Source organism: Gracilinanus agilis, chromosome 2, assembly GCF_016433145.1.
Source record: "Gracilinanus agilis isolate LMUSP501 chromosome 2, AgileGrace, whole genome shotgun sequence".
Taxonomy (NCBI): domain Eukaryota; kingdom Metazoa; phylum Chordata; class Mammalia; order Didelphimorphia; family Didelphidae; genus Gracilinanus; species Gracilinanus agilis.
In genome coordinates, this window is record NC_058131.1 from 107,038,540 (window position 1) to 107,065,551 (window position 27,012).

General features: G+C 36.2%; 1 protein-coding gene across 1 annotated transcript in view; it reads right to left on the reverse strand.

The window, feature by feature from the left end:
- EFEMP1 (EGF containing fibulin extracellular matrix protein 1) overlaps nucleotides 1-25,632 on the reverse strand; it is a 68,127-nt gene extending 42,495 nt beyond the window's left edge. The window contains exons 1-4 of the mRNA XM_044663354.1: nucleotides 25,501-25,632; nucleotides 23,938-24,025; nucleotides 20,614-20,662; nucleotides 20,154-20,426 (exon numbers count right to left, since the gene is read on the reverse strand). Coding sequence (XP_044519289.1) covers nucleotides 20,154-20,426; nucleotides 20,614-20,662; nucleotides 23,938-24,018 — 403 coding nt within the window. The 5' untranslated portion in view covers nucleotides 24,019-24,025; nucleotides 25,501-25,632. The remainder of the gene's footprint in view (nucleotides 1-20,153; nucleotides 20,427-20,613; nucleotides 20,663-23,937; nucleotides 24,026-25,500) is intronic.
- Between the last annotated feature and the right edge of the window lie 1,380 nt (nucleotides 25,633-27,012).

Below are 27,012 nucleotides of genomic sequence, written 5' to 3' on the forward strand. Positions count from 1 at the left end.
TCTCTGTCTCTCTCTGTCTCTCTCTGTCTCTCTCTGTCTCTGTCTCTCTCTGTCTCTCTCTGTCTCTCTCTGTCTCTCTCTCTCTCTCTCTCTCTCTCTCTCTCTCTCTCTCTCTCTCTCCCTCTCTCTCTCTCTCTCTCCCTCTCCCCCCTTTTTATACTCCAGCACTTAGCACAAGAAGTGTGCTGGAGGAGAGTATGTGCTTAAAAATATTATTGCCTTGACTTTGAAGTTCCTGATTAATCATTGCTCTTCCATTTTCTTTTTAAGCAGAGTCTAAGAAATTTCCACACATTAGCTCCATCCTTGGGGGAAATGGAGAAAGAACTACTCTGGGCTCTTGATACTATCTTAAATTATGTCTAGCATCATATAGTTTTAAGCAAAAGAGCTTATAATAATCTCTGAGGTGTTATAAAAACATTGTGTGGTCCAGAAGAAACTGTTAAAGATCTGAATTGAATAAAAAATCTTCAGGTCCCGAATGTATTGTAAGTTGAAAATTTTGTACTCTTTAAAAGCTTCAGTGTTATGATCCAGATTTTTAGCAAACAAATTGTACTGGTTTCTGGAGATCTGGAAGGGACTTCAGAAGTCACTGAGTCCTAATCCTCTCAGTTTTCCAGAAAGAAAAGGAACTTGCCTCTGATCACCCAACTAGTAGGTGATCATGGTATGATTTGATCCACGTCCATCACCCTATCTGATACATCATGCAACCTTTGGTTTTACAAATAAAGCATCAAATCATTAAACTTTCTGGTTTCTTGACCTTGAATCATTCATGATAATATATGATATATCTTGGTAACTGTATATTGAATAAGCTTCTAAAGTTTTGTAACTTATGCGAATGCAAATGTTGGTAACTAGAAAGTTATAGAAACTCTCTATAGTAATGGTCGGCAACCTTTTTGGCCATGAGAGCCATAAATGTCTGTGAAAGGAGGAGGCATTGAAATATGGGGTGGGGGCTGAAGGGCCCCCTGGGGCACATCCTGGGGCTCTGCCTGGACTGACCGGTTGGGAGGTGGAGCCAGATCTGACTTGAGAGCCATACTCCATTTTAATTTACTGTCTGAGACAACTGCCCCAGAAATGATTAGATGGTCTCCAAAGTGGGGTCTATGGTAGGACTCTATGAGGTATATGATCAGTCTATTAGGAGGCAGAAAGATAGGTCATATCTCATCCTTCACACAACAGACAATCCTATTCATCCACTCCTACTTTTATCCCCCAGTATCACCTCCCACCTCCTTTTACTACTCTGAACAAATTCCCAACCTGCCCCACCTTCTGAGCTGAGTATTACACTGTCAGGGCAGGTATAATCAAAAGTTGTCCAGGTACTCACACCAGTAGTTGTACAACCATTTAATTATAAAAGAAAGAAAATGTCCAAAAGGAACCTACAAGACAAAATAAAGTTTAGTCTTGGTGCAATTTAAGAACTTAGTAGAATAATTTTAGGACAGTAATGAGAGAACAGGAAATCTTCTTAGGAATCTATTATATTCCAAAAGATGTTAAACTATGAAACTAGTGTAAATCTGAGCTAATCCCTAAGTGGGATAAAAAATCTCCTGATTTTTCTAATGAAAAGAAGAAGGGATCATGCTAGATAGCCAGAGAAACAGTTTTCAATCAAGTGAGCAATCAAAGATGGCTAGTAACTTAAGAGTAAAATACCTCTATATTAGAAAATTCTTATGGGTCTCTGAGTATCCATTGTGCTAATTCATGGAGGGTTACACTGTTAGCATGGTAAATTTAATATAATGTTTTAAAACTATTCATATCTCTCTATCCTTAAAAAAAGCAAAATTAGAAATAGGCTGACATACTCCATATTACCTAAGTGTTATGAACTTACTATAAATTGTTTTCAACTGAAGACATTTTTGTCAGTAAAATTATGAGCCATTAGATATTTTCTTGGCCAGGACTAAGGAAGTAGATTATGCTGGACAGAGAAACTAATAAGGAACAAGAACTGCTCTGGGGTTTAGGTGAGTTATTTGAATAATTCTGTGATCTAGATGTTGTTAAAAAACCATAAAAACAGCAAGAGAAAATAAGTTCCTGATGAGACTTTGGAAATGGCCAAAGATAGCTTTGCACCATGGAACTTTGTGATGAATAGTTCTCTTGCTTATACCTTGACTTGAACCTTGAAACAGGAAAAAAAGAGATCAGTGCACAGCTAAAGAGGAGGATTAATTCATCATGAACGACTAGATTTTCCTACCCTTGCTCAATGAATGGAGTTCTGTTCCAAAATGTCTCCTGATGGTAAAACCTTTTACACAACCAAACTATAAAAGAGCACTGATCATAAGCTATCAATTCCTAGAACACTATTCTTTTCTATTTTATTATGTTGTTTTAACACAAACTCAGTTGCTCAATTAAAAATGTATTTTGCACGAAGAAATATACATTTATTTGTGAGAGTTGAAGTTGGAAATTATATACTGATGTCTCATAATTTGAGATGAGGTAAATTTATGGCTTTAGAGTTAACATTTGTATTTTTGCTACTATATAAACCCATTTTAAGCTGATTTTTATATCAAATGACCATTTTGATATTTAATAGGAGACATCACTGACTGAGAAAATTTATATATGGTAGCTGTCCAAGGTGCCCCTTTTCCCTTTGATAGATAGGTTCATAGAAAGCTCTTTGGAGCTTTAAACTCATATTTAATAGAGAATATAATTTAGAGAAAACTGAAGTAGATTACCATGGACCCTATTGTAATATTGTTTTTTATTCAGCTCAATTTTAGATAATATTAGTCTTAAATGTCTAAATAAATAGGGTGTGTGTTTGTGGTGTGTGTGTGATACATATAAATACAGCTGTAAATGGACTAAATCTAGGCAAGGAAACAAGAAACTAATCTTCATTGAATAACTGGCCTTCTAAAATATTTTCTAAAATTTTATGCTGATTTGTTTAGGATAGATTCTGAGATCAGAAACCTTTTGACATCAGGTCTTGAACTAACTGCTCACAATAGGCACAATATATCCAGTCTCAGTGGCATTGTGGATTCTGAGGGAGACAACAAAATCTATAGAAAAGCCCCTGTATACTGAAACAATGAATAGAAAAGGTACATTAACAACATCAGAAGATTGGCAAGTTGAATTTTATTGAAGGCCCAAATACTGAACAGTCTTTTCAGAGAACTGGCTGTTTGGTTTGAACCTAGATAATTCTCCCAAACAGAATTAATTAGTAAGATTATCTATTATCTATTATCTCTCTTTATGGCATTTGATATTGTTGGCTATCACCTCTTCTGAATATGTTCTTTTCACCTAGTTTTTATGACATTGCTCTGATATGGTTCCTTTTCTTCCTGTCAGACTTATCTTTCTTGGTTTCTTTGTGAGACCTTTGTCTCATCCTCTTTGTCTCATCCTCTTTGCACATGTGTATCCCAGGGCTCTGTCCTGTTCTCTCTTCCTTTTCCTTTTTTTTCCAATGATCTCATCAGGACCCATGGACTCAATTCCATTTTTGCAGGTACCTCCCAAGTCTATATATTTACTCCCAAACTCTCTATTAATCATCATTCCTACAACTCCAACATACTAGATATCTCTACTTGGATGTCCCAAAGACATCTCAAAGACTCAAAATGTCCAAAATATAAGTCATTATCTTTCCTCTTAAACTTATCTTTTTTCTTAATGTTCCTGTATTTGTCAAGATCACTACCATTTTCCCTTCACCCATCTTGGCAAACTAAGAGCATCCTTGACTCTTAACTCTGACTTACTGTCCCATATCCAATCAGATTCCAAGTCTTATCATTTTTACCTTCTTGGTATTTCTTGCATGTGTCCACTTCCCTCTAGTTATATCATAACTGCTCTAAACCATATTCTTATTTGGACTACTACAATAGCCTCCTCATTGGCCTCCATTCCCCCAGTCTCCATTCTCATCCATTTCTTATTTTCCACACAGTTGCCAAACTGATATTTCTGAAGGATGATTCAATCATGCCATTCCTCTGCTCAAGAAGCTTTCATGGTTCTCCACTGGTTTTAGAGCAAAATACACTTTTTAGGATAAAATGATAAATGATAAACAAAATATTTAACATTTAAAGCCTTTCAACATCTGGCTCCAGACTACTTTTCCAGGTTGAGTACATATTACTCATCCTCCCACAGTCTATGCTTCAATCTCTTGCTGTTCTCATCCCAAGTCCTGTCTCTATATCTTTGTGCAGGCTATCTGCTCATGCCTACAATAACTTCTTTTCTGATTTCGACCCCTCTGACCCCCTAGTGCCTTCAGGACTCAGCTCAAATGCTACCTCTTTCAAGAGGTCTTTCCTTATTCCCCCAGTTTGTATTGCTGATCTCCTATCATTTTTGTCCTCATTTTTTATAGCATTAGAATGTCAGATTCAAAGGAGTTGATAGTGTTTCATATCTCTAATGCCTAGCATTGAATAGTCACTGAATAAAACTCATTGGCTGATGGACATACATCATATATTTATTTATTTGTGAACACATTGTATACTCCAATAGAATGTTAGCTCTCAAGGACAAGGGTTACTTCATTTGTTTATTTTATATTGCCAGGACCTAGCATAATTCTTAGTATAATATCCATGAATAATAAATGTTTGTTGACTGATTATCTCAGAACTATGCTAACAATTTAGAGAATTCTATAGTGGACTTAAAAGGATGGGGTTTGCTCTCTTGAATTTACAAACTTGGAAATACTAGAAAATATTTTTATAAAATTAGAAAACACTGAAATATTAGCAAGAATATTCTAGAGTTGTATCTGCTTTCAATATAGGAATGATAACAATGGTGCAGAAGATATAGAATTGGGCCTGGAGTTAATAAAACTTATATTCATAGAGTTCAAGTCTGATTTCAGAAATTTGGCATCTATATGATTCTGCATGTCAGTTAACCTTGTTTGTCTGAGTTTTCTCATCCATAAAATGAGCTGAAGAAGGATCTAAATCACACCAGGATCTTTGTCATGAAAATCCCAACTGAGGTCATGAAGATTTAGACATTACTGAAAATGACTGCACAACAAATGACAAAAATACTTGCAGAATGGACCTCGGACTTTTTTGAGGGATCTTGGATGGAGATTGCAAAATATTTCACAAGTAAATTGTATTTAGTTACCTTAGAACATGTTATTTAGATATAGAAAATTCAGATTATGTTAGAAGAACTTGAAAAGCAACCCATAGAAATCACTTTTAGCATAATCCCTACACCCATCAAAAAGAAAAAGAGTAATCCTTCACAATATGTCTCCCGTCACTGTGTACAACAATCATTTGGAGTGGAAAAAAAAGAATTTACTTATATGAATATCTTGAAGTAGAGATTATACACAAAAATGCAATAGCAAGTCCATTCCCCTTATTCACTTTAAAAAGGGACATGCAAGCACCCAATGACTTTTTTACAAGTATCAGTGCTACTCCAGGTCTAGAGCTATTCATCTTGGCTTCTTTGGACCTTGGGGAAACTAGGTCCCTTCTGTCTGGGCTCCAGGTCACTTTCTCAGAACTAGATCAAATCTATTCTCCATGAAGCCAAAAGGATCTTAATTTAATAACTTCATTGGACTTTTTTCACCAAAATTTCCATGAATTACTTTATTTCTCATCCTATAGTCCAGGAAAAATAGTCAATTTTGGCTATACTTACTTCTTACTTCTTTCTCTTCCTTCTTATTCCTACTTCAAGATTACTATTCAGATTTTATTTCAAAGCTTGAAATGATTTAAAAACTCTCCCAGAGACACTAGTCATTGTGGATGGCATAGAGCACATGATGAATTCTAATTTTCTTTCTTTAGTTCTGACTCTGGTGTAAATATGGATATAAGAGCTATAAAAGGATTATACTGGGTCTTCTATGACTTAGGGATAGAGAATTTTTTTGTTATATAAATAATTTATTGAATTTTATCAGTTCCCTAAGTGGTTTATTTGAGTCACAAAGGAAAATCCATAATTTCTAATTCCCAGTTTTGTTCAAGAATCCAAATAAATTTTGTAGAATCATAGCATATTAGTTAGAAGAGACCTCAAAGATCATCTCACTAAATGCCACACAGGTTAGTTGTCATTCCATGAATGCGTTCATTAATGGTAAAATCAGAATTAGAATTTAAATCTTTAAATTATCTTTCCAGTATGAGCCTCTTGATACAGGGACTGTCTTTTGTCTTTCTTTCTATCCTTAGTTCTTAATACAGGATCTTGGTACATAGTGGGTGCTTAATATGTTATTGACTAATTTTGCCTTTTTCAATGTCACACTATGCCAACTTCACCTTTCACTACTGTTTACTAGGCAGCTGGTGATGTTAGCAGGTTCTACTGTTCTTATAGTTGAGGGCCTTACAATTAGAAAAAAAGAGAGAGTAGATTCTATTTTAATTGGAAGGAAATATTTTAAATAATACTAATGGAGAATATTAGAAGTTAAAATAAAAAAAGTTAAGTTATAAAATTACATTGATAAGCCTGGATACCCCAGCTAGGCAACAGGAAACACCCAGCTAGGCAACAAGAAACAAAACCCCAACTAGGCAACAGAAAGTCAAGAAATGGTTGCCAACAACATCCCACTCCTCTCTGGGACATCCAACAATGTCAATCCAAGTAGGTAACCTTCCCCAGAGACAACTAATAGAGGTGACCCAAGTTGCATTACCCCTGAAACTCCCTATTGCTATATCTCGATACCCCAACCTGTGTAGGACTCTCCAACCACCTCTAATGGCATTGGGCTCCCCCTTGCCACTTCTTTCCTCCATCTCCCCCAACACTCCTAGATGGGACTCCATATCTACTTCTACTGGCATTGGACTCCCCTTTGCCATTTCTTTCCTCCATTAAAGCTTTGTTATATTGCCTTACTCTGGTCTCATTGTCTCTTGGACTGAACCCCCATCAGTCAGACTGACAGACATTTCTAAATGATAGCCATAATAATAACTAAATAAACTATTACTGTAGAATCTAAAAATTTGATGATTGAGTCCACTATAAATTCATGTGATATTATTTCCTTTTGGCTTTCATTGTAGCCTGAGCATCCTTTTATACCTTCCATAATAGATTTGCTGTCTCACATCTCACAGGCAACTATTCTAAACATTTCAGTTCTTCTTAAAATCTCCCATGGCACAATCTTCCCCACAACACTCTCAAATGAGGTGCTTGCCTCTTGCATCACTAAAAAAGTTGAGGTCATTTGCCAAGAGTTCCCTCTTGTCTCCTCATCTTACATCAGCCAGACATCCTATTTCTTCTTTCATCTCTGTGTCACGTGAAGAGATGGTTTTACTCTTTGCCAAGGTTAACTCCTTATCCCTGTACACTTGATCCCATTTCATCCAGACTTTTGCAGAAGACTTCCCTCCTATCATCCCCACCCTTTCACTAATCTTCAATCTCTGTGTGTCTATTGGCTGCTTTCCTGCTACCTAAAACACCTCCCATGCACTGTCTCATAGAGGCCATTCTTGACCTTTTTTCATTATAATACCTTCTTTATTTTTGGCAATATTAAACCTATCCAAATGGATAACTTTGTCTAATGGTATATAGAAATGGCTGTATCTCTAGCAAGATTGGAATTTATAATAAAGTTTCAACAAAAGATTTCACAACTCCAGAAACAACGTGGAAACCCTCCCCAAACTTCCCACTTATAAAATATGTAACTCATAAGAATTTCATGCTGTTTCAAAGACTTCAAAACTCATTAAATACTTAGATAAGGGAAAAGAACCCCTCGCCTATAGTTACATATTTTAGCTGCTCTCTAGAGAAAGGATCCTTTGGGCATGGAATGTGTCCATGTATGGAACTCTTGAACCTCTTGTACCATAGAATCCGGGTCATTAGGATGGGAAGAATTAACTTTGACTTTTGAGCAGATGCAGCACTAGCTTTTCATCTTCTGCCAAAGGATTCTTGACCCTGCTCCCCATCCCAAATGTTAAATGTCTTCTCTCTTATTTCATCTCGTATTTGTATAGTACACATCTTACATGGGTGTAATTGTTTGTATGCTGTCTCTTCCATTAGAAAGTGAGCTCCTTGAAGGCAGGGGCTATATTTTTGCCTTTCTTTGTATGCCAAGCTTAGCACAATGTCTGAAAAATAGTATTTAATAAATGCTTGTTGACTGATTAATGACACACTTTATGCTGTCAAAACATGTATTTTGGCATTGTGTGTAGGTTGCTACCAATATGCTCCTCTACAAGTGCCATTTCTCCTATCTAGAGCTGCCAACATGGTGAAAGTTATAGGAGATCAGGACTCAACAGAAAGAAGTTTGTTACATGATGTCTTGTGGTCTTCTCAGAACTGCTCCAGGATAACTAGCTGCCCAAAGCAGTTTCCTGTCTTACCTCAAGTTTTCAGGATGTGCTTTCCTTGTTTGTTCCAATTCATGCTTTAGTTACTAGGAATATTGCCCATTTTAGATACCAATAGACAGCATAAATATGTCATACCTTGCATATTTCTTGCATTGCTATAATGAGCTATTACTTAACTACTGTGTCATTCTTTAATTTTTTATGAATTTATACCATTTCCCTTACTAGACTGAAATTGTAGTGAGGGTAAGGTACATTTTGTACTTTCTATAAACCATCACATAGCATCCTGTCTTTTGTGGAAGTTCAATTAATATTTGTCTTCAATTGAATTAATTCCTCCACTTAAATCCTACTCCAGTGAGGTAGAATTGTGTAGTAGAAAGAGCACTGGTAGCAGCTAGGTGGCTCAGTGTTTAGAGAGCCAAGCCTGAAATAGGACATCCTGGGTTCAAACCTTATCTCAGACATTTCTCCTAGATATGTGACCCTGGGCAAGACACTTAATCCCAATTGCCTTCTTCTGCTTTAGAACTGATACTTAGTGTTGATTCGAAGAGAGAAGGATTTTTTTAAAAAAGCACTGACTTTAGAGACAGATCTGTATTCAAATTAGACCTCTACTTACCACCTGAAGTGACCTTGGCAAGTAATTCAACCTTCCCATGCTTTGCATCCTGAACTACAGAATGAAGTGGTTGAACTAGGTGGCCTCTGAGTTCCTTCTAGCTCTCACTTAGTCTCAGTTCATGAGATCTTAGTCTCATGAACACCACATACAAAGGCAGAGAAGTGGTATAATTTGCACGAGTGGAGACAGTCTATGAACCTACAGAATCATGTCTTTGCAATACTGCATTAATGAACAAATAGTAATCTGTCAGAATCTCACCAGTTGATCTTTTTTATTCTTGAAGATACTTGATCACCAATTAATTAATATCCAATAGCTATTAATAGATGCCTACAATCTGAAAAGCTTCTGAGTTTGGTCAGGGCACAATTAAATAGCTTGATAAACTGTTCTCTTCTTAGTTTAAATTTGTAGCCATATGAAATCTACTGCGATATGCTAAGATCAGTATCTGTCCACTGTGCTTCTGCTTCATATAATTTTCTCACCCTCAGTTTTATTAAATATTTGCAATAATTTATTTAGGTTATGCAACAAAGCTACAATTGTGGCGAAATGTTTTGTAACGGCATGATGTTTTTAGGTTAATTGTGGAGCAGCTTTATTTTTCAGCATGCAATTTATAGTTACTGCCTGGAAAAGCATGTGAATGAGCTTTAGATATAGAATAAATTATATATTTTTGCATTTGTGCAAAACTAAAGACAGTTGGGAAAAAATCCAGTTTACACTTTGGTTTTAAAGAACCAAACTGTGCTAATAATTCAGCAAGTGCAAGAGTAATCTTCATAGGCTAGACTACTTGTTGATTTCTGAAAACAAAATATATCGAGGCTTTTTTCCTTTAATAAGCAAAGACCAGGGCACATTCCTGAGGTTATTCAGGCTTGAAGTTTTAACTAAAATCTATTTCTCTTTGCTAGTACTATGTGATGAGACTTCATTCTTAAGATTGCGTTAACTAGTTTTTACAAGAATCTTCTCCCCATTATTAGAAAATAAGTCTTTTTAACAAACCAGACAGATCATACAGCAAATGAAAACTCTTCAGATACTTGACAACTCAATTGTAAACAGTCAATCATAATTAAACTAGATGTCTCTTTTGTTCTTTGAACTGGATATACTAGACCTGACAAGATGAAAAATACATTGAGGCCAAGGTTGAGTTTGACTTTCCCCTGGAGGATTCTTGCCTTTCTGAGAAGATATCAGCACAGTATATAGAAAGATTCTGGATCTGGAGTCAGAGAACCTGGTTCTAATCATTGTTCTACCACCAATTCCCTGGGTGACCTTTGTGAGTCTCAGTTTTCTCATCTGTAAAATGATTATGTTGGGCTATGTAACTAACTCATTAAACAGACGAAGAAATGGAGGCAAAGAGGGTCAAGTGACTTGCCCAAGGTCACCCAGCTATTCAGTGCCTGAGATCAGATTTGAATTCGGCAAGAAGAGTCTTTCTGGATCCAGGCTTTTTGTTTTATCCATTATGCTACCTACTTTGTCAGAGAGAATCAAACAGCAGTGCTAACTGACTATTCAGAGCAAAGAAACAGTAAGCAGATTTTGCCAATATTCTTTTCTTTTTATTTCCTAAACTGAGTGTGATGCTGGAGTTTTTTTGTTTTTGTTTTTGTTTTTTTTTGCCTTGGTCACCTTTTCCTAGAGCTGAGTATACTCTCCTGAAGTTAAGATTATGTTCCTAGAAAGAAAATAGTATGTTCTTTTGAGAATTGTGCAGAAATGAGAGCTGCCTTTTTTCATGTCTTTACTATCTCTCCTTTATTCAAACCATCAGCATCCAACCTTTTGTCCATCATTCTCAAACTTGCTTTAGACTATGTATATCTTTTTAAAAATTAAACCCTTACCTTCAGTCTTAGTATCAATTCTAAAACAAAAGAGCTTCAAAGGCTAGGCAGTTAGGGTTAAGTGACTTGTCCAGGGTTACCAAGGTAGTATCTGAAGCTGGATGTGAACCCAAGAGCTTTCAACTCCAGCCCTGGTGCTCTATCCACTGTCCTGCCTAGTTGCCCCCAGAACTATATCTTAATTAATTCCACACTAAATATATTATGAATATTTTAAAGTAAAAGGAAATTATAAATAAAAGATATCCTAAAAAGTTACTTTTCACACATGGAATCAAAATTCTGGAATTGACAATTGTGACTTCTTTTTTTTAACTTAATGTATTTGATAGCATTAATCCTAAAAATTAAATTCTGCAGCATATAAGGCTTTAATGAATTGTAAAGTATGGAACATCTTAATTAACAACCAAAAAACATCAAAATGCCTCAGGTTGGCTAAACACTCATTGTATTGTATGTTTCAATACTTTTTTCTCTTAATACTATAATTTACTCAATTATGGGAGAGAGTTTCCCCTTACTGTGTAGTTTCTGATTTCAAAGCTCTTTGCTCTACTATGTAATTATACATACTAAAAATTAGATATTTTCTCTACAAAAATGCACTAAACTAACTAGACTAGGCCAACATTATGGTGCAGCAACAGCAAGGCAATGTAGAAAGCTATTTGGAGTTGATAATCTCAGGTATGTTAACCTACTTGATTACATTGTAATTTAAAAAATCTTTTCTGTATTGTTTGATAACTTAACTTGCAAATTAAAGAAGTCAAAGTGGGACTTTTTCAATTACTAAGAAGCACCATACATGTTAGTTCAAGTTTCTCTCTTTTTCATAGTTGAACCCTGGTTAAGACCTTTCCTTTTCAAAATAATGTTTTAGCTTTCTTTATGTCTGTGCAAAGGAAATATCAAAAGATAATAGATGATCCCAGAGAGCATAAGATATTTAATCACTGAGGATAATCTGCTTAACATCAGAGACTTTTTACCAGAGGCTAGGCTTTTTGAGCCTTTAAATTGCTCTTTAGTCACAGATGGTAAAAATCCATCAATCAATGAATAGCCAACTGAATGCAGTGTATGAATTTTGGGGAATAAAATTTTCATCTAATTGGAGATTTTAAAATAGAATCAGAATATGGATTTGGCGGATGCGGTAAAATTTTCATGTATAACAAAAAATGAATAAATGTAAAAAAAGACACGTAACAATCTGAAATCATAGAGCTAAATGAAGTCTTACATGTAGGCGGTAGCCTAGAAATACTGTATGCATGAAATGTTTAAGTATAGGCAAATTTAATTCAAGACTTTAAAAAAACTAACAATGAACTTCATTTAAACAAAAATGACATTAAAAGAATTATATTGGCAGGCTTTACTTTTAAAAACTGAAGTGCTTTTGTTCATTTCAATTCATTTAATTAGGATTTAAAACCATTAATTCAAGTCTTGAATCAAAGCTCTGATTTCATTTCCCCTGCATCTGGACATCATATATTCGTTTGCAGATTGACTCACTTATTAACAGGCAAGCTTCTCATAAGCATAGTTTTCTTTTATATTTGAGAAGTTGGCAGCATTTTATATTTGTACTCTCATATTCACTTTGTTTACATTTTTTAAAAAAAGAACCTTAATCAGCTTTTGATTATGTGACCTAGAGAAGGAAAATAGTGGCAAATATAATGAGAAATGATAGATGCTAAAAATTACTCCTATTTTGGCCACAGAATCTCCTCTATGTAGATTTATAAACAGTACTTCTGATGTTCTGTGAATTTATAACACTTTCAGCCAAACATGAAAAACTGACTTAGGAAGAGAGAGAAAATTGTTCAGAATAGCCATCCTGTGCCTTTTGCTTGGAATTCTTCCCTATTCCATACTCTAGGGAGACATTTAACATGAGTTTTCAGATTGATGCAAAAAAACTAGTACAAATTAAGTTCCCCCTCTCCGCGCCAAATCTGCCATATTTTGACATGCTTTCCCTAGTTTGGGAAAAGAGTCCAAGGATTTAGATTTAAGGCTTTTTGTGGACTGTAGACATCATAGGAAAAGTAAACCAAGAGAAAGTAAATAGTAGTAACAAAGGACCTCTGGCAATTTATTACAATATGGATTTGAAAGAAAGAATCTTTTTATAAATTACAGCAGATAGATAATGTAGTGTGGTGGATAGAGTACTGGGTTTTCAGTTGCTAGGACATGGGTTAAGATCAGATCTTTTCTTTGACACCATAATAACTGACTGGACAGGTCACTTATTCTCCCTAAGCCACTGATTCCTTATAATGATACTTGTAGCATCAACTCAGAGGGTGGTTATGAAGTCAAATAAGATAACTTCTGAAACTTTAAAGTATTATATAGTCAGTTATCACTATTGTAGTTCAATTTTTTAAACCAATAGATAAAATGAACATAGGGAAAAAATCCCTAAGAATTTAGTTGTTTGAGTGTTTTGTTGTTCAGTCATTTAAATTGTGTCAGACCCTTCATGATCGCATTTGGGATTTTCTTGGCAAAGATACTAGAGTAGTTTGCCATTTCCTTTTTCCAGCTCATTTTACATATGAGAAATTGAGGGAAACTGGATTAAGTGACTTGCTCAGGGTCAAACATCTAGTAAGTGTCTGAGACTGGATTTGGATTCATGAAGAGTCTTCCTGATTCCAAGTCCAGTGCTCTATCCACTGCATGTGAAGGTTAGTTTCCCATTGATGTCATCCCTTCTGTTAAATGTTTCTTAATCTAACTAGTTGTCATTCTCTCCTCCTAAAATTATGAGTGGAAACTTTGAGGGAAGGGGATATTTCATTTTTGTCTTTTTTTTTATCTGTGGGGCACATACTAGGCACGTAGTGAATGTTGAATTGCATTGATTTTTATTTGTGAACTATAGTAATTCAAAATTGACAGACATTTTGTGTCAAAAGCTATTTCATATCACTGATGCTAATGAAAAGAAATGACTGCAACTTTGTTTTATTATTTTCCCTAATGTAAATTAATGACTATGTGCTTTGACACTGGCAGAGACATGGAAGATGTTACAACAAGTACTCTTATTAGAAGTGTTAATTTTGAGAATGAACAGGATGTGTTAACAGGGAAAGAATGCTGCTAATTCCTAAGGCCAGGAGTTTTTCAGTCTTTACATTTTTCCATGGAGAGTCCAAAGAACTACTTCCCTTGGGGTAACATAAGATAGAGAGATATTATTTACTCTTGTGCACTATAATTTGTGTTGTTGCTGTTGTTCAGTCATTCTCAGTTGTGGTTGCTTCTTTATGATCCCATTTGAGATTTTCTTGGCAGACATCCTGGAGTGGTTTACTATTTCCTTCTCTAGCTCATTTTACAGAGAAGGAAACTGAGGCAAACTGGGTTAAGTGTCTTGCCCAGGGTCAACTAGCTAGTAAGTGTCTGAGGCCAGATTTGAACTCACAAAGATGAGTCTTCCTAGTTGTATTTTACCTTATTGGTCTGCAAATAACTCTGATGAAACAAAAGGCTCCTGGACCACCTATTCTTCCAGGGAATGGCATAAAATCCTGAGTGCACGAGAATCAGATTAAAATATAATTGGGAAATATTTAACCAAATAAATAAAAATAAAACAAAATAAAGACACTATGTAGTTTTCTAAGTTAATATGCAGCCAGTAGGGATCTTTGAGAATGGTTGAGTGGCTCCTATTTCTTTTTGAGTTTGACACTACTGATCTACTCTATGTTTCTCTTTGACTCTACTCTTCAAGAACTTATGTAATTTAGTTCCCAGATAAACCTGGTTTTTTTTTTTTGGTGTGTAAATGTTTATTTTTATTCTTTTAAAAGTAAAACAAAATTGAAAAGAATAATGAGCCATACATTTATTTTTATGTGGCTTTCATTTTTGTCTTTGTATAACTAGGATTAATTAGAGTGCCTGGCTTTCTACCATGCCTCAATTCTGCTTTCGGCTCTCTTTTATGTACGATCTTTCCCACTAAAATATAAGTTCCCTGAAGGCAAAGGCTTATCTTTCTTTCTGCTTATATTTGCAATGCTTAGTACAGTGCCCGGCATACAGTAAATGCTTAATAAATGCTTATTTATTCATTGACTACTATGGTGCTTTCTAGTGCATCTTCAAGACATTCAAGAATTTGGCATGTAACTAACGGAAAAGCAGGTGAAAATGTGGGTGGCATTTGGGATTGGGAAGAAACTACTGTGGTCTACCTAATTCTGGGGCTCTGGGATTTAGGGAAACCCAGAAAAATAGGGGCAGTAGTAGAAGAGAAAACCCAGTAAATGGTACCAGTAAGTCAGATCAAGGACTGGCTGGAGCCAAAAAGAGGCAATCTAGGCTCCCAGGTCCTAGCCACATGGCATTACAATTGGAGGAGTTAAACCAGGGAGCATCTAATCCATCAGGTTGGTCAATGGGTACTCCTTAAGCAACATAGAGCTGACAATAGGTGACTAATGTTTGAAGCCTTGAGAAATGGGTTCAGGAAGGTCAACCTTAGGCAAAACTGTGGCTAAGGTAAAGTTTGTCTTTGGCACTCTCCCTCTTTCTCTTTCAAAGCTCATTTAGTCTTCACTCCCCAGGTGGCCTCATGCTGCCCAAGGTCCTTGGCAGTAGTACTCCACCCATGCTTGCCCTCCCAGGTGACAGAGCTAGGGTTCAGGTCTAGGTTCCTGAAACTAAGGACAGCAGTCTTTCTGTTCAAAAGTATATAGGAACAAAATCTAGGATTGGCCTAATTAACTACTACATAAGCATTAGTTTCTCTTAATTAAATCATTAGATGAAGGAAATGTGTATATATGTAAATATAAATGTGTATATATATATATAAATACAAATATATATGTGTACACATATATGTATATATCCCCTTCAATGACCAGAGTCTATTTTCCTCTCACTGGCCAGTGGTTTGACAATTTTGTTTCATTTTTCACAATCAAGTCTTTATCTTCAGAAAGCTATGAGTAACTGAAAAAAAGAGAGTGAGAATGGAAATTCTTTCCTGGTCTTAATTGGTGTTTTCAGTTTACAAATTGAAAAGGGACAGAGACATTATGATTTACTGTATTATAAAAATATGGATAACTAAATGAGAGCTTTGATATAGGGAAAAACTAGTATAATTGGTTGCTTTCCTTATTCTTTGACATGTTTGGTCAACACATTGTTAAAACATCCATATGGGGCAGGGGATTGAATACTTGAACTGGAATCAGGAAAGTCCAAATTTAAATCCACTCTCAGACACTTACAAACTGTGTGATCTTGGGCAAGTCACTTAAACTATTTGCCTCAGCTTCCTCACCCCCAAAATAGGAATAATACCAGCACCTCTTAGGGGTGTGAGGATAAAATGAAAATAAGAAAGTGCTTGGTAAACCTTCAAGTGCTATATATATTTGTTAGCTATTGTTAACTGATATAAAATTAATTTGGCATAACATTATTTATATATTAAGAGTTCAATTTGTAACCACATGGGGAATTTTCTGTATTTTATATATACAAAGCTCCTTTCATTGGAAAATCTGTGGGTTGCTATTGCATACTCCTAAAAATTGTTTTTTAAACCCTTACTTTTTATCTCAAAATCAATATTGTGTATCAGTTTCAAGGTAAAAAAATACTAAGGGCTAGGGAATGGGGGTTAAGTGACTTACCCAGGGTCACTCAGCTAGGAAATGTCTGAGGTTAGATTTGAACCCAAGATTTCCCATCTCCAGACCTGGTTCTCGATCTATTGAGCCACCTAGTCATACCCTTTGGCAAACTTTCATAAGAGTGTATAGTAGTAGGGCAGCTAGGTGGTTAAGTGGACAGAAAGCCAGGTCTGCAGATGGGAGGTCCTGGGTTCAAATCTGACATTTACTAGCTGAGTGACCCTGGGTAAGTCACTTAACCCCCATTTCCTAGCCCTTAGTGTTCTTTTACCTTGGAACTGATACACCATATTGATTCTGAGATGGAAGGTAAGGGTTAAAAAAAGTTTGGCCAAGAAGTCACTGAGAATTGTTATTCACATATTACACTAGGTTAAAATTCTTTTTTTTGCCATGAAAATGAAAAAAAAATTTGGAAAAGTAAAATAAACATAGTGGAAATGTATAGTATTTATCTGACTCTATGTTCAGATTTTATAAGACTTTTGCATTCAGCTGATGGCTGTCAGTAAAAAAAAAATTGATGACTAAATAAAAAATGTCTATAAGATAGTTTGCTAAAAAGCATGTAAATATGACCATCTTATTTTACATAATTAAAGACCGTTTAAAAATTGGTAACATATAATGGATAATTTGTTTTAAGTAGAAAGCTAATACAGGCTTACTGGCAAAAAAGTTATTAAATGTTTTCAGTTTTAAAATATCATGTGCCAATGAACTCCACCTGTTGAAAAATCTTCGGGGAATCGAGAGATACTTTTAGTGCCAGTGTGACTCATCTTTAGGCATTCATTCATTCATTTATATGAAGGCAAGCAGTTCATGGTAAATATGTTTGAATTATCAGGCAAGACCAAGCAATACTTAAAAGGGAGTGGGCATCTTTATTAAAGCAGAAGGCTCTTCAAACTCCAATATGATGTCAGTAATATAGGTCCTCAGAGTGCACTATTGCTTTAAACAGAGGTCCCCACATGTTCACATTGGTTATAAAATATTATTTAGTGCTGCTGGACTGGAATGAGAATGTCATACATCTGTAGGCAATTAGAAGAAGCTGGACTGCACGTTTGATTAAATAATAAGGCAAGCCTAAGTGTGACCCTTCTTAGGTTAGTCAGATTCCCTTGACAGATTAGACAGTGGTTGTCATATGAAATAAGCCCCCTTTAACAACAATTAAGTAAATACACATTTATAGGAGCTTTGGAAAACCGTGAAGTGGGAAGAAATCCAATTTAAGCCTTAAATCATCCAAAAGACCTTTAACCCTGGTTGAAAGTTATACAAACCCCATCATAATTTTTTTATAAGGTGGATTAAAGTGAGTGTCTTTTTGGTAGGAAATACTAGTGTGCACCCAATCAACAGTTATTTATTGGATTCATACTATATTTGAAGCATCTAATGATTCTATATTACAAATTAAGTTTTTCCTCAACTAAATACTATGAGTGTTGGTTTTTTTTGGGGGGGGGTCTTCTTAAATAATTCAGAATAAGTTTTTAGTACTCTCAAATTTTCAGTGAAAACAAAATATAATTTAGATGAATTCTTATCAATAATATAAAATGTTGACCTTACAATGTAACCAATGAAAGAGGAATGCTTAATTATGATTTTCTGCGTCGTTACTTACCTTTTGACTGTAGGTCCTGTTCTAGTCTTTATGTCGTCAAGATAGATAATTTACTAATGGTATCAGTTAAAATAATTAATTTTATACAGCAATGAGAAATGATTATTTTTTCTTTTTAATCTCGATTGATACAATGATACAAACCTAACTAAAATTCAAGGCGCTGAAAAATAATCCAGTGCTTATAAAAGTGAGTATTCCTCTTTGCAAAAAATGATAATAAAACATATATATTTATAAATATAAACATATATATATATGTAAAACCCTTACCTTCCACCTTAGAATCAATACTATGTAGTGGACTAGGCAATGGGGGTTAAGTGACTTGCTTAGGGTTACACAGCTAGGAAGTGTCTAAGGCCAGATTTGAACCTAGGACCACCGGTCTCTAGACCTGGCTCTCAATCCACTGAGCTACTCAGCTGCCCCCTAAAACCTATTTTTTTGTAAAACTAACCCCAAGCTTTATCTATTTAATATATCTATTTAAATAATAGGATATTATTTATCTATTTAAATTTGTCTATTTAAATAATAGAATAAAAAGCTGATATGTTTTTAACAAACGACACTGTCAGACTTCACTATAATGTGCATTATCAGCTCATCAGTTTAATTTCCATCCCCTGTGACATAATCTTTGAATTAAATATACTGGACACCATGCAGATGTTTAAGAATTCATCATCAATATTTAAATTCTGACTCATGTAAGTAACAAAAAACAGATGCTAATATGGAGAATCCTCTGAAAAGTGACACAATCTTGTTACTAAGTCAGTGCTTGATGTGGGAGTACTTAAGAATTAAAAAAAAGGCAGAAGATGATAGATTTCACAGATGTTGATCCCTCACTGAATGGGACATTCTAAATTATAGTATCTTTTGAGCAGAATATACACATTAATTGAATAGTTTCAATGACCAAATTCTAACAGAAAGAATCTGATAGGTAGCTCCAGAGTGATAGGTTTGAGAATACTTAAATCAATGGCTATATATTCTCCCTTTCACATTTAGGGCAATGCAAAGCAGTGGACTCTGACACGGGCAGTGGGGCACTCCCTTCTTATTATGACTGACTGGAGGGTAGTAGACCTCTTGGGCCCATATTGGTAGAAAATGAAAATGAATTGTACAGTATCACCAATTCATAGGCAGATCTGTGTAAGGCGCCTTAGATTGCGATGGATGACATGATCCCTATAATTATACACTCTCTAGCTTGCCCTGACTTCAGACATGCCTCCTTTCATATCTATACAATAAGGTTAAGTTCTATTGGAACAACTTTCTTACAAAGTATTCAGCAGCACGGCTCAGATAGGCAACAGTAGGGTGTGTGGCAACGATTTAAAGGGTTGTACTTGGGAACAGACAGGGGAAAGTGGATACACTCCAGTCCTGCTATTTGGGGAAATCGCCTACATCTCGTCAATGAAAACATCAGATTTTACCAAGTTTGTAAGTTTAATTCTCTTGTGGTTGCCACTGCCACACAGTGATGAGTTCTCTTTTTAAAAACAAACAAAAGTCAGAAAGACAGGGTCAGCGATTCAAGTGATACAAGTGAAATGTGGTCAAATCAGTGTTTTAAAAGACAGTGGCAAATGTGAGTGAGGAAGAGAAGGCCATTCAAAGGCAGCATAGAACATGATTCTTGTTTCTGAATCCCAGAAAGGAAAGAAGGTAGTGACAAGTTTGAAAAACAAACAAACTAAAGGCCTTAAAAATATAAGAGTGTCACTCTGTGGAATGGCACTATTTCAAATTCCAAATGAATAATAATGACACTCACTAATAAAACCAGTGCTCAACTGACCCAGTCCCTTCATAAAATGAAGATAAATCAGGCATTTTAATATTTAAAAAGGAATTCATCCTTACCTTGGCACACATTCTGCTCACTTGGTTCATAACCTGCCACACACTGAATCTGGTGAGGAGATTGGGAAGTAACACGTTGTGGGTCAGCTGGGGTCCTTCGAATGACAAAATTATTTCGGCTTGCAGATGCTTCGGGGACTCTTTCAGGCTGTGATGGCTCATTACTGACAATAATTTGAGCTGTTCTAGGTAAGCAAAGGTACCCACCAAAGTGGTTTACACATTTCATCCCTCCTTTGCAGGCATCTGGGACAATTTCGCATTCATCAATATCTGTAGTCAGTAATAATACAAGTCAGGAATATTCTTAGTGGGAAAAAGTGTTTCTTAAAAGTAGGGCACTTTTCATGGGTGTATCATACTTTTTCTCAATTGTAAATGTATAGAAACTTTAAAAACTGCTCATAAAGTGAAAAATGGAAAGTTCAGTTAAAAAATAAAGCTTCTTGAGTTCATTTACCTTTGCATTGCTGCCTTACAGGATCCCATTCATATCCATCTGTGCATTGCTGTGTATAAGATATCAAAAGAGTCCATAAAATAGTTAATTACTGCATACTTTCCCTAAAAACATTCTGAAACATCATCCTTATAATATGGTGATAATCTATGTATTCTCTGTCATGATGAGATGGGTATGTTGTAAGTTCTATCCAACTGTTTGGGAAGAAGTCAGGTAAGCATACATACTGGGCATGCCTTCTTTAGTCAAATTTAATGATCTCTTCTCAGTTTTAATCTTTGAGTTCTTTGTTGTTTCAACTCTACTTACTGCCTTCTTAAGAGTTTTTTTCCATTTGTCTGATATGACTCTGATGACTCATATCTCCTAACTTTTTGACCCTTCTTTCTCTCTTTTTTCTGATTCTTCTTTGTCCCACTGTGGAAATTCCCTTAGAGCTCATCTTCTGTTTTGTTTTATTTTATTTTTTACCTCTTGATTTGTATTCCTGGAGAACTCATCTACTCTTATGCCTTCAATTATCATTTTTATTAAGTAAATTCTAAATTTATATCTATAAACCCACCTTTTCACCACCTTTCCACTTACATATCTATAGTCATCTATAAGTAGATATCCTGTGGATGGATATCCTGCTAATACTGTTAGCTTGTTAATATGAAAACTAACCATATCCCCTTACTTTCCAAACCTGCCTTCCTTTCCCAGGCTGTCAGTGACTTGATTTTCCTCCTGCTATCTTAGAATTATTCTGACTCTTCCTCTGACTTCAGATTTCTCATTGCTCACCAAGTTCTGCTAATTCTATTACATCATTGTTTCCTATTCATATATTCCATTTCTCTAATCATTACATCACTCATGAGTTATTTTACCTGGACTTCTAGATGATGCCAATAGACTCCTTGCTGGTAACCCTGTCTCCTATTTCACAGAATTATGGGGCTCAAATAAGATAAAATATAAAGCACATAGAAAAATGTAAAATTATTATCCTTTATATATTTGCCAGGATGATAGTTCTCAGTAGTTTACCAAATTATCCCTTTGCCCAGAAACTCATAAACTCTAGTTTAACATTTAATCCATCCATTCTTGTCTAAACCATTCCATCCTGTTCAATCTCCTTTCTCTCTACACAAACTATCCTGATCTGTTCATTTTGTATTTTCTCATTCTCTTGCCATTGCCCACCCTATTCCTTGGAATTAATATATGTCTCCATGCTATCCATTTCTTTCATTTATTCCATTCAAGAACCAAATGAAAGTCAATTTCCAAATCTCTAACTTAAGGTTGATTATTTCCTTGCTTTGAATTTCCTACAGCAGCCATGCACATTAGGTTACATTATCTGTACTAGTTTAGGTTTGCTAATGTTTCCATTTATAGGTTTACTGTATTCTATTGTATTTATTGCAAGCTTCTATGGATATGGTGTATCTTCCCTCCCATACTTCCATTCTCCAGTGGTGGCTAATGTAACTGTTTAATGGATTGTGATTATAGCAAGGATGAGAAATCTAAGAATATTTGCCAGATAATGAGAAATACTTTTGTTAAATATCCACTTAATGAGAGAAACCTGATTTATACAATTGGTATGATAATTGAAAATGCTTTCCCAGTTAGTTTTAGGTTTTTAACACTAATATGTTTTTCTATAGAGCTGCCATTAAGCATATTCTAGACAAAATCTAGTATTAATGTGAGCTATAAACAATATTGTCAGAACAGCAAGTATGGGCTTAATTGAACAAGGATAGTGTTGTCTTTAAGAAGTCTTCGCTTAAGTATGAATAGAGAATTCTAACTTAAGAAGTTGAAATTATTATGTACTTTTAAAAAATCCACATACATAACCACTAAGGATAAAAAAGACTTGGGTAATTAGTAAAAGTGAGACATAAGTGAATGATAATTATTCACTTATGAGATTAATTAATTCTTTAGTTTATGATACCCACTTTCTTAAAGCAACAAGGCTTTTTATTAAACAATTGGACAAGGGGGAAGCAAATTTAATTTTAGCTTTCTCAAAGAGTGGCTTTGGGCTGAATTAATAAGTGAACATTAAAGTCTAGAAGTTAAAAAAAGGAGATGCACTAATTTACTATTTTTCTGACCTGGCTTAGTCCCAGGAGAGGAAGAAATTATCATCTGATCATTAAATTAACAAACCATTCATATTAAACTGGGTTTCATTATAATTAGTCTGAATCACACCAAGATATATTTGCCTGATAAAAATGAGCATTTTGAAGATTATAAGGAATTGAACAACAGAGATGATATGTTTATTATTAGTAACAAAGACTTTAGCTTACTTTCAAGAATCTTAATTTAAAAAATTTCCACAGTATTTGGAGATACCTTCTTAAATTTGAAAATTGGGATCAACCATTGTTTTGATTATTTCAAGCCAGGGTAAATGTTATTATTCTTCTCATAACACTTATTATTAGAAAGCAGAAAGCAGGGGGGAAAACTTACCGGAAGTGAGGCAGTCCCGACCCTCCTCTGTTCTTACCACATCAATTCCCGGCAATGGGAGGAGTGAGAAGATATTTCCAATATTATATTAACCGTTCGTCTTAGCCATACAATTAATTTCTCAAAAAGCTATCGGAATTTTTACATATGCTAATAAAATTTTTACATAGTCTACTTGCACAAAGTACATTTTAAGATCACTTTTTACCCAACACTTGGTTTTAATGAAAACAAATTAGTCAAACACAAGTCAGTCTCTCATTAATGGGAGACTAATTTTAAATGCATCAAAACATTTGACTTTGCTGTTGGTATTATTAAGTATACATAGCCCTTAAGGCATTTAATAAACTAGTGTCCCTTCATATGAGAAACACCAGTTAGCTGAACACATGATCTAAGGTATTTCTGTAATGTTCTATATACTTAGGGGTTAATTGGGAGGAACTTGTGACCCAGTTTTTGGCCTTATCAATTAGTATATGACTTCCTACTTACCCCTTCAAGCATTTTCCGGTCAAATGAATGCATTCAGAATGTAGAGATATCTTTAGTTTTAGATTATAGTTTTTCCTTGCCTTAGCTAACATATTAAGTTTTTATTCTTATCTCATGAAGTTGGTGAGGTAAATAAACCTTTGAAAGGTCTGCCCTTGATTTAGGAGTACTAAACTGGAAACATGCTGGAGCATTGTTTAATTCATTACACATATCATGGTAAAGACCGTTGGGAGTAATTCCACATATTCTGCCAGAGGTAAGTAATTTCTCCCTTGGGTCACAGAATCTCTATAAAATACAGTTATCTCAAATTCCATCAAACCTTACCGTATATGTGATAGTCTCCTCAGTCTCCTGTGCCCTCACAAGAGCAAGAGTCAAAGTAGTCAGGAAGAATATTTTCAACATCCTGAATCTCAAAGGAAACACAAGACAAATGAATTTTTAATATCTTTGCTGATTGAAACAGCAAGACTCGGGATATAATGCAACTTCTAAAAGAGGATAGAGAACAGGGGAGACTGAACCTCTGCCATATCTTACTGAGATTTTACTTTTTCATTTCTCCCTACTCCACCCTTTCCCTTTGCCAAACTAGGCACTGAAGGCAACAAAAAAAGTAGCAGAAACCCTTTGAGGTACTGTGCAGAGTCTATCACCTGGCAGACAGATATACTCATACAAATATGTGTGTACACACACACACACACACACACACACACACACACAGAGGATATTACATTTAGAGGGAGAATTAGCCACAATCGATTTCAAAGGAGGCCAAGCCCATTCATTACTAGTCTTTTGGAGAGAGGAGGTGTGTGTATATGGGGGGAGGGAGGGGCTTTTTTTTTTTTTTTTAACAATCTCGGATTTTTTTTTTAAAGGCTTTTCATTTTCTTTCTAATAACCAGCTGCAAAGCCTAGCGAAGTCCCTGAGAAAACATACATTTCCTAATTTTGGAATTTTTGTAGAGATTTTCTTCCCTCTCCTACTCGTTACCCACCCATCTCGGTAGAGTCCTCTCTTGGCAGCTCCCTCCTCCCCCGCACAAATTCTCCCACTGGAGTTTCCACAGAGATTCTCTGCAAACGGCATAGCTAAACAAGCCCCACAACATGCATATAAGCAGCCCAGAGTGCTTGGCTTCTTTTTCATTGACCCCACGTCCGCTCCCCATGTCCGACCTGGGAGTTTGCGATCTAGGCACTAACGTATCCGCTGAGCGCACAGAGAAAGGCGCTGCGGGGTGGCGCCAGAGGTGGGGGTGGAGGGGCACCGCTGGCTGTGGTCTGGGCGGGCATAGAGGTGTTTTCCAGCTTCTTTGGATCAGCCTACCTAACTCCAGTGGGCAGAGCTGCAGAACTATGAACTCCCACTTTTAATTAAATCAGTTCTTGGAGGACTCGAGATTTGGCTTAGAGTACATTCACTCTGATAATGCATACAATACCTGATAATGCATACAATACATACAAGCACGTGCAAACGCAATCAGAAACATGCAAACGCAAATTTATGTTCACGAAAACTTGCTGATTTACCCGTACTCATATAAGTGAACGAAGAATAAGGAGACTGATGTAACTACAAGCTTATATGCATAGATAGAATCCAATATATGGACACTCATTCTGAAATGTCACCTACACCTAAACACACACACGTACACACCTGATACCTAAAGCCTTAACTGGTGAAGAGAGAAAAGGCAGACCTGTGTGCTCCGCAGAGTCGCTCCCACACTCTCAAAATTCAAGTCCCAGTTTCTCACCGGGACCCACCCTTGAACTTGTGCACACCTACGATGGCGCTCCGTCAACCCACCAGAGCAAATTAAAAAGTGCTAAAGCACTAAAAGCCCCATGATCGTCCCCGGGTGTTCTTACCTGTTAAAGTGCGTTTTCCCCTACTGCCGGGGGTAGTAACGGTGTGTGCGATGCAGAACGAAGCTTGATGGGTCTGAGCTAGTGAGATCTGGTAGCAGCAGAGACAGCGGCGGCAGTAGCAGCGGCAGCAGCGGCGGCAGCAGCAGCAGCAGCAGCAGGAGCAGGAGCAGGAGCAGGAGGAGGAGGAGGAGGAAGAAGAGAAAGGGAGGGAAAGGGGGAGGGAACTGAGGGAGGCGCAGGGCTGGTGCAATTGAGGCAGCCCCTACGGGAGACCGCGACTCAGTTCTCCGCGCTCTCGCCCTGGCCAGTGCGCGCCCTCCTCTGCCTCCGGGTTTCTCCCCACCCACCCGCCCAGTCTCCCCACACCCAGCTCCTGGCGCCTCAACTCTTTCCCACCGCCTTCTGCCACCCGCCTCTTCTACAAGTCCACCTTCGACTTCTTCCCTCTCTTCCCTCCCTTTGGGCATTGCCTTTCAGAGAACTGTAAAATGTAGGCTGGACAGGGGCACAGTTGGCTTCGTTTCCTCGGAGTTTGAAATAAGACTTCATTTTTCTCCAATCCTTCAGTTAAAAACATGCATATGTATAGGTATACACAGGACACAGGACTGTAACCATGATGAGGCTTATTCCTTGTGATTAAAAAAAAAAAAAAGAAATTATTTCTCTCAGCCTTTAGCCTGCTCCCTTTCCCCCAGGTCCCCTTTCTCTCCTTTCTCTCCCCCCCTTCTCTCTCCTTTCCTCTCTTCCTCTTTCTGTTCCTGTAGAATTCCCGGCATTATCAAGAGGCACCCAAAGAAAAATATTTTGGGGAAGAAGTCTTCCGGTCCTATCAAATGGGAATTTTTATTTTCTAAGCCCTCAAGTTAAAGTCAGGCTGATTGTATGTCTTCTGAGAGCTAATCACTGTGCCTTCTCATCCAACTCCTACTTATTCAGACTTTTCTCTCATTAATCTTCCACAAGGGTCTTCCTCTAGATATCTTGTTTTTTGGGCTACTCATGGAGCATATTTTCCATTTGCGATCCTTCCCTCTCACCATAGAACCCAATTTACTTCGTTTTTAGACTATACTTTTATGATGACATCACTTCATTAGCCTACTTTTTCCCATTCCATCCTTTTCCTTTTTGGATAACTCAAATTTAATTGCATGTTATCTGGTATTCAATGATTTGAAGGTATATTCAATGATCAGAAGAAAAGAGATTTTTAAGGGCCATAAAAAGACCTGCAAAATTTCCTTTTAATTTTTATTCTGAACCAAATAACAAAATGGGCAATTCCATGTTTAGAAATGCATAAAAGATTATATATGAAACTTCAGATCTCTGTTATGTACAATTTGCTTTACTTTTAAAATAAAGTTTAAAAAAAAGTTAAAAAAATAATTAAACCTGTAACTTTAAAGAAACCCTGCTTGTCCTTTCTTTCATTAGAAAAGATGCACCTTTCCTTTCCTTTCCTTTCCTTTCCTTTCCTTTCCTTTCCTTTCCTTTCCTTTCCTTTCC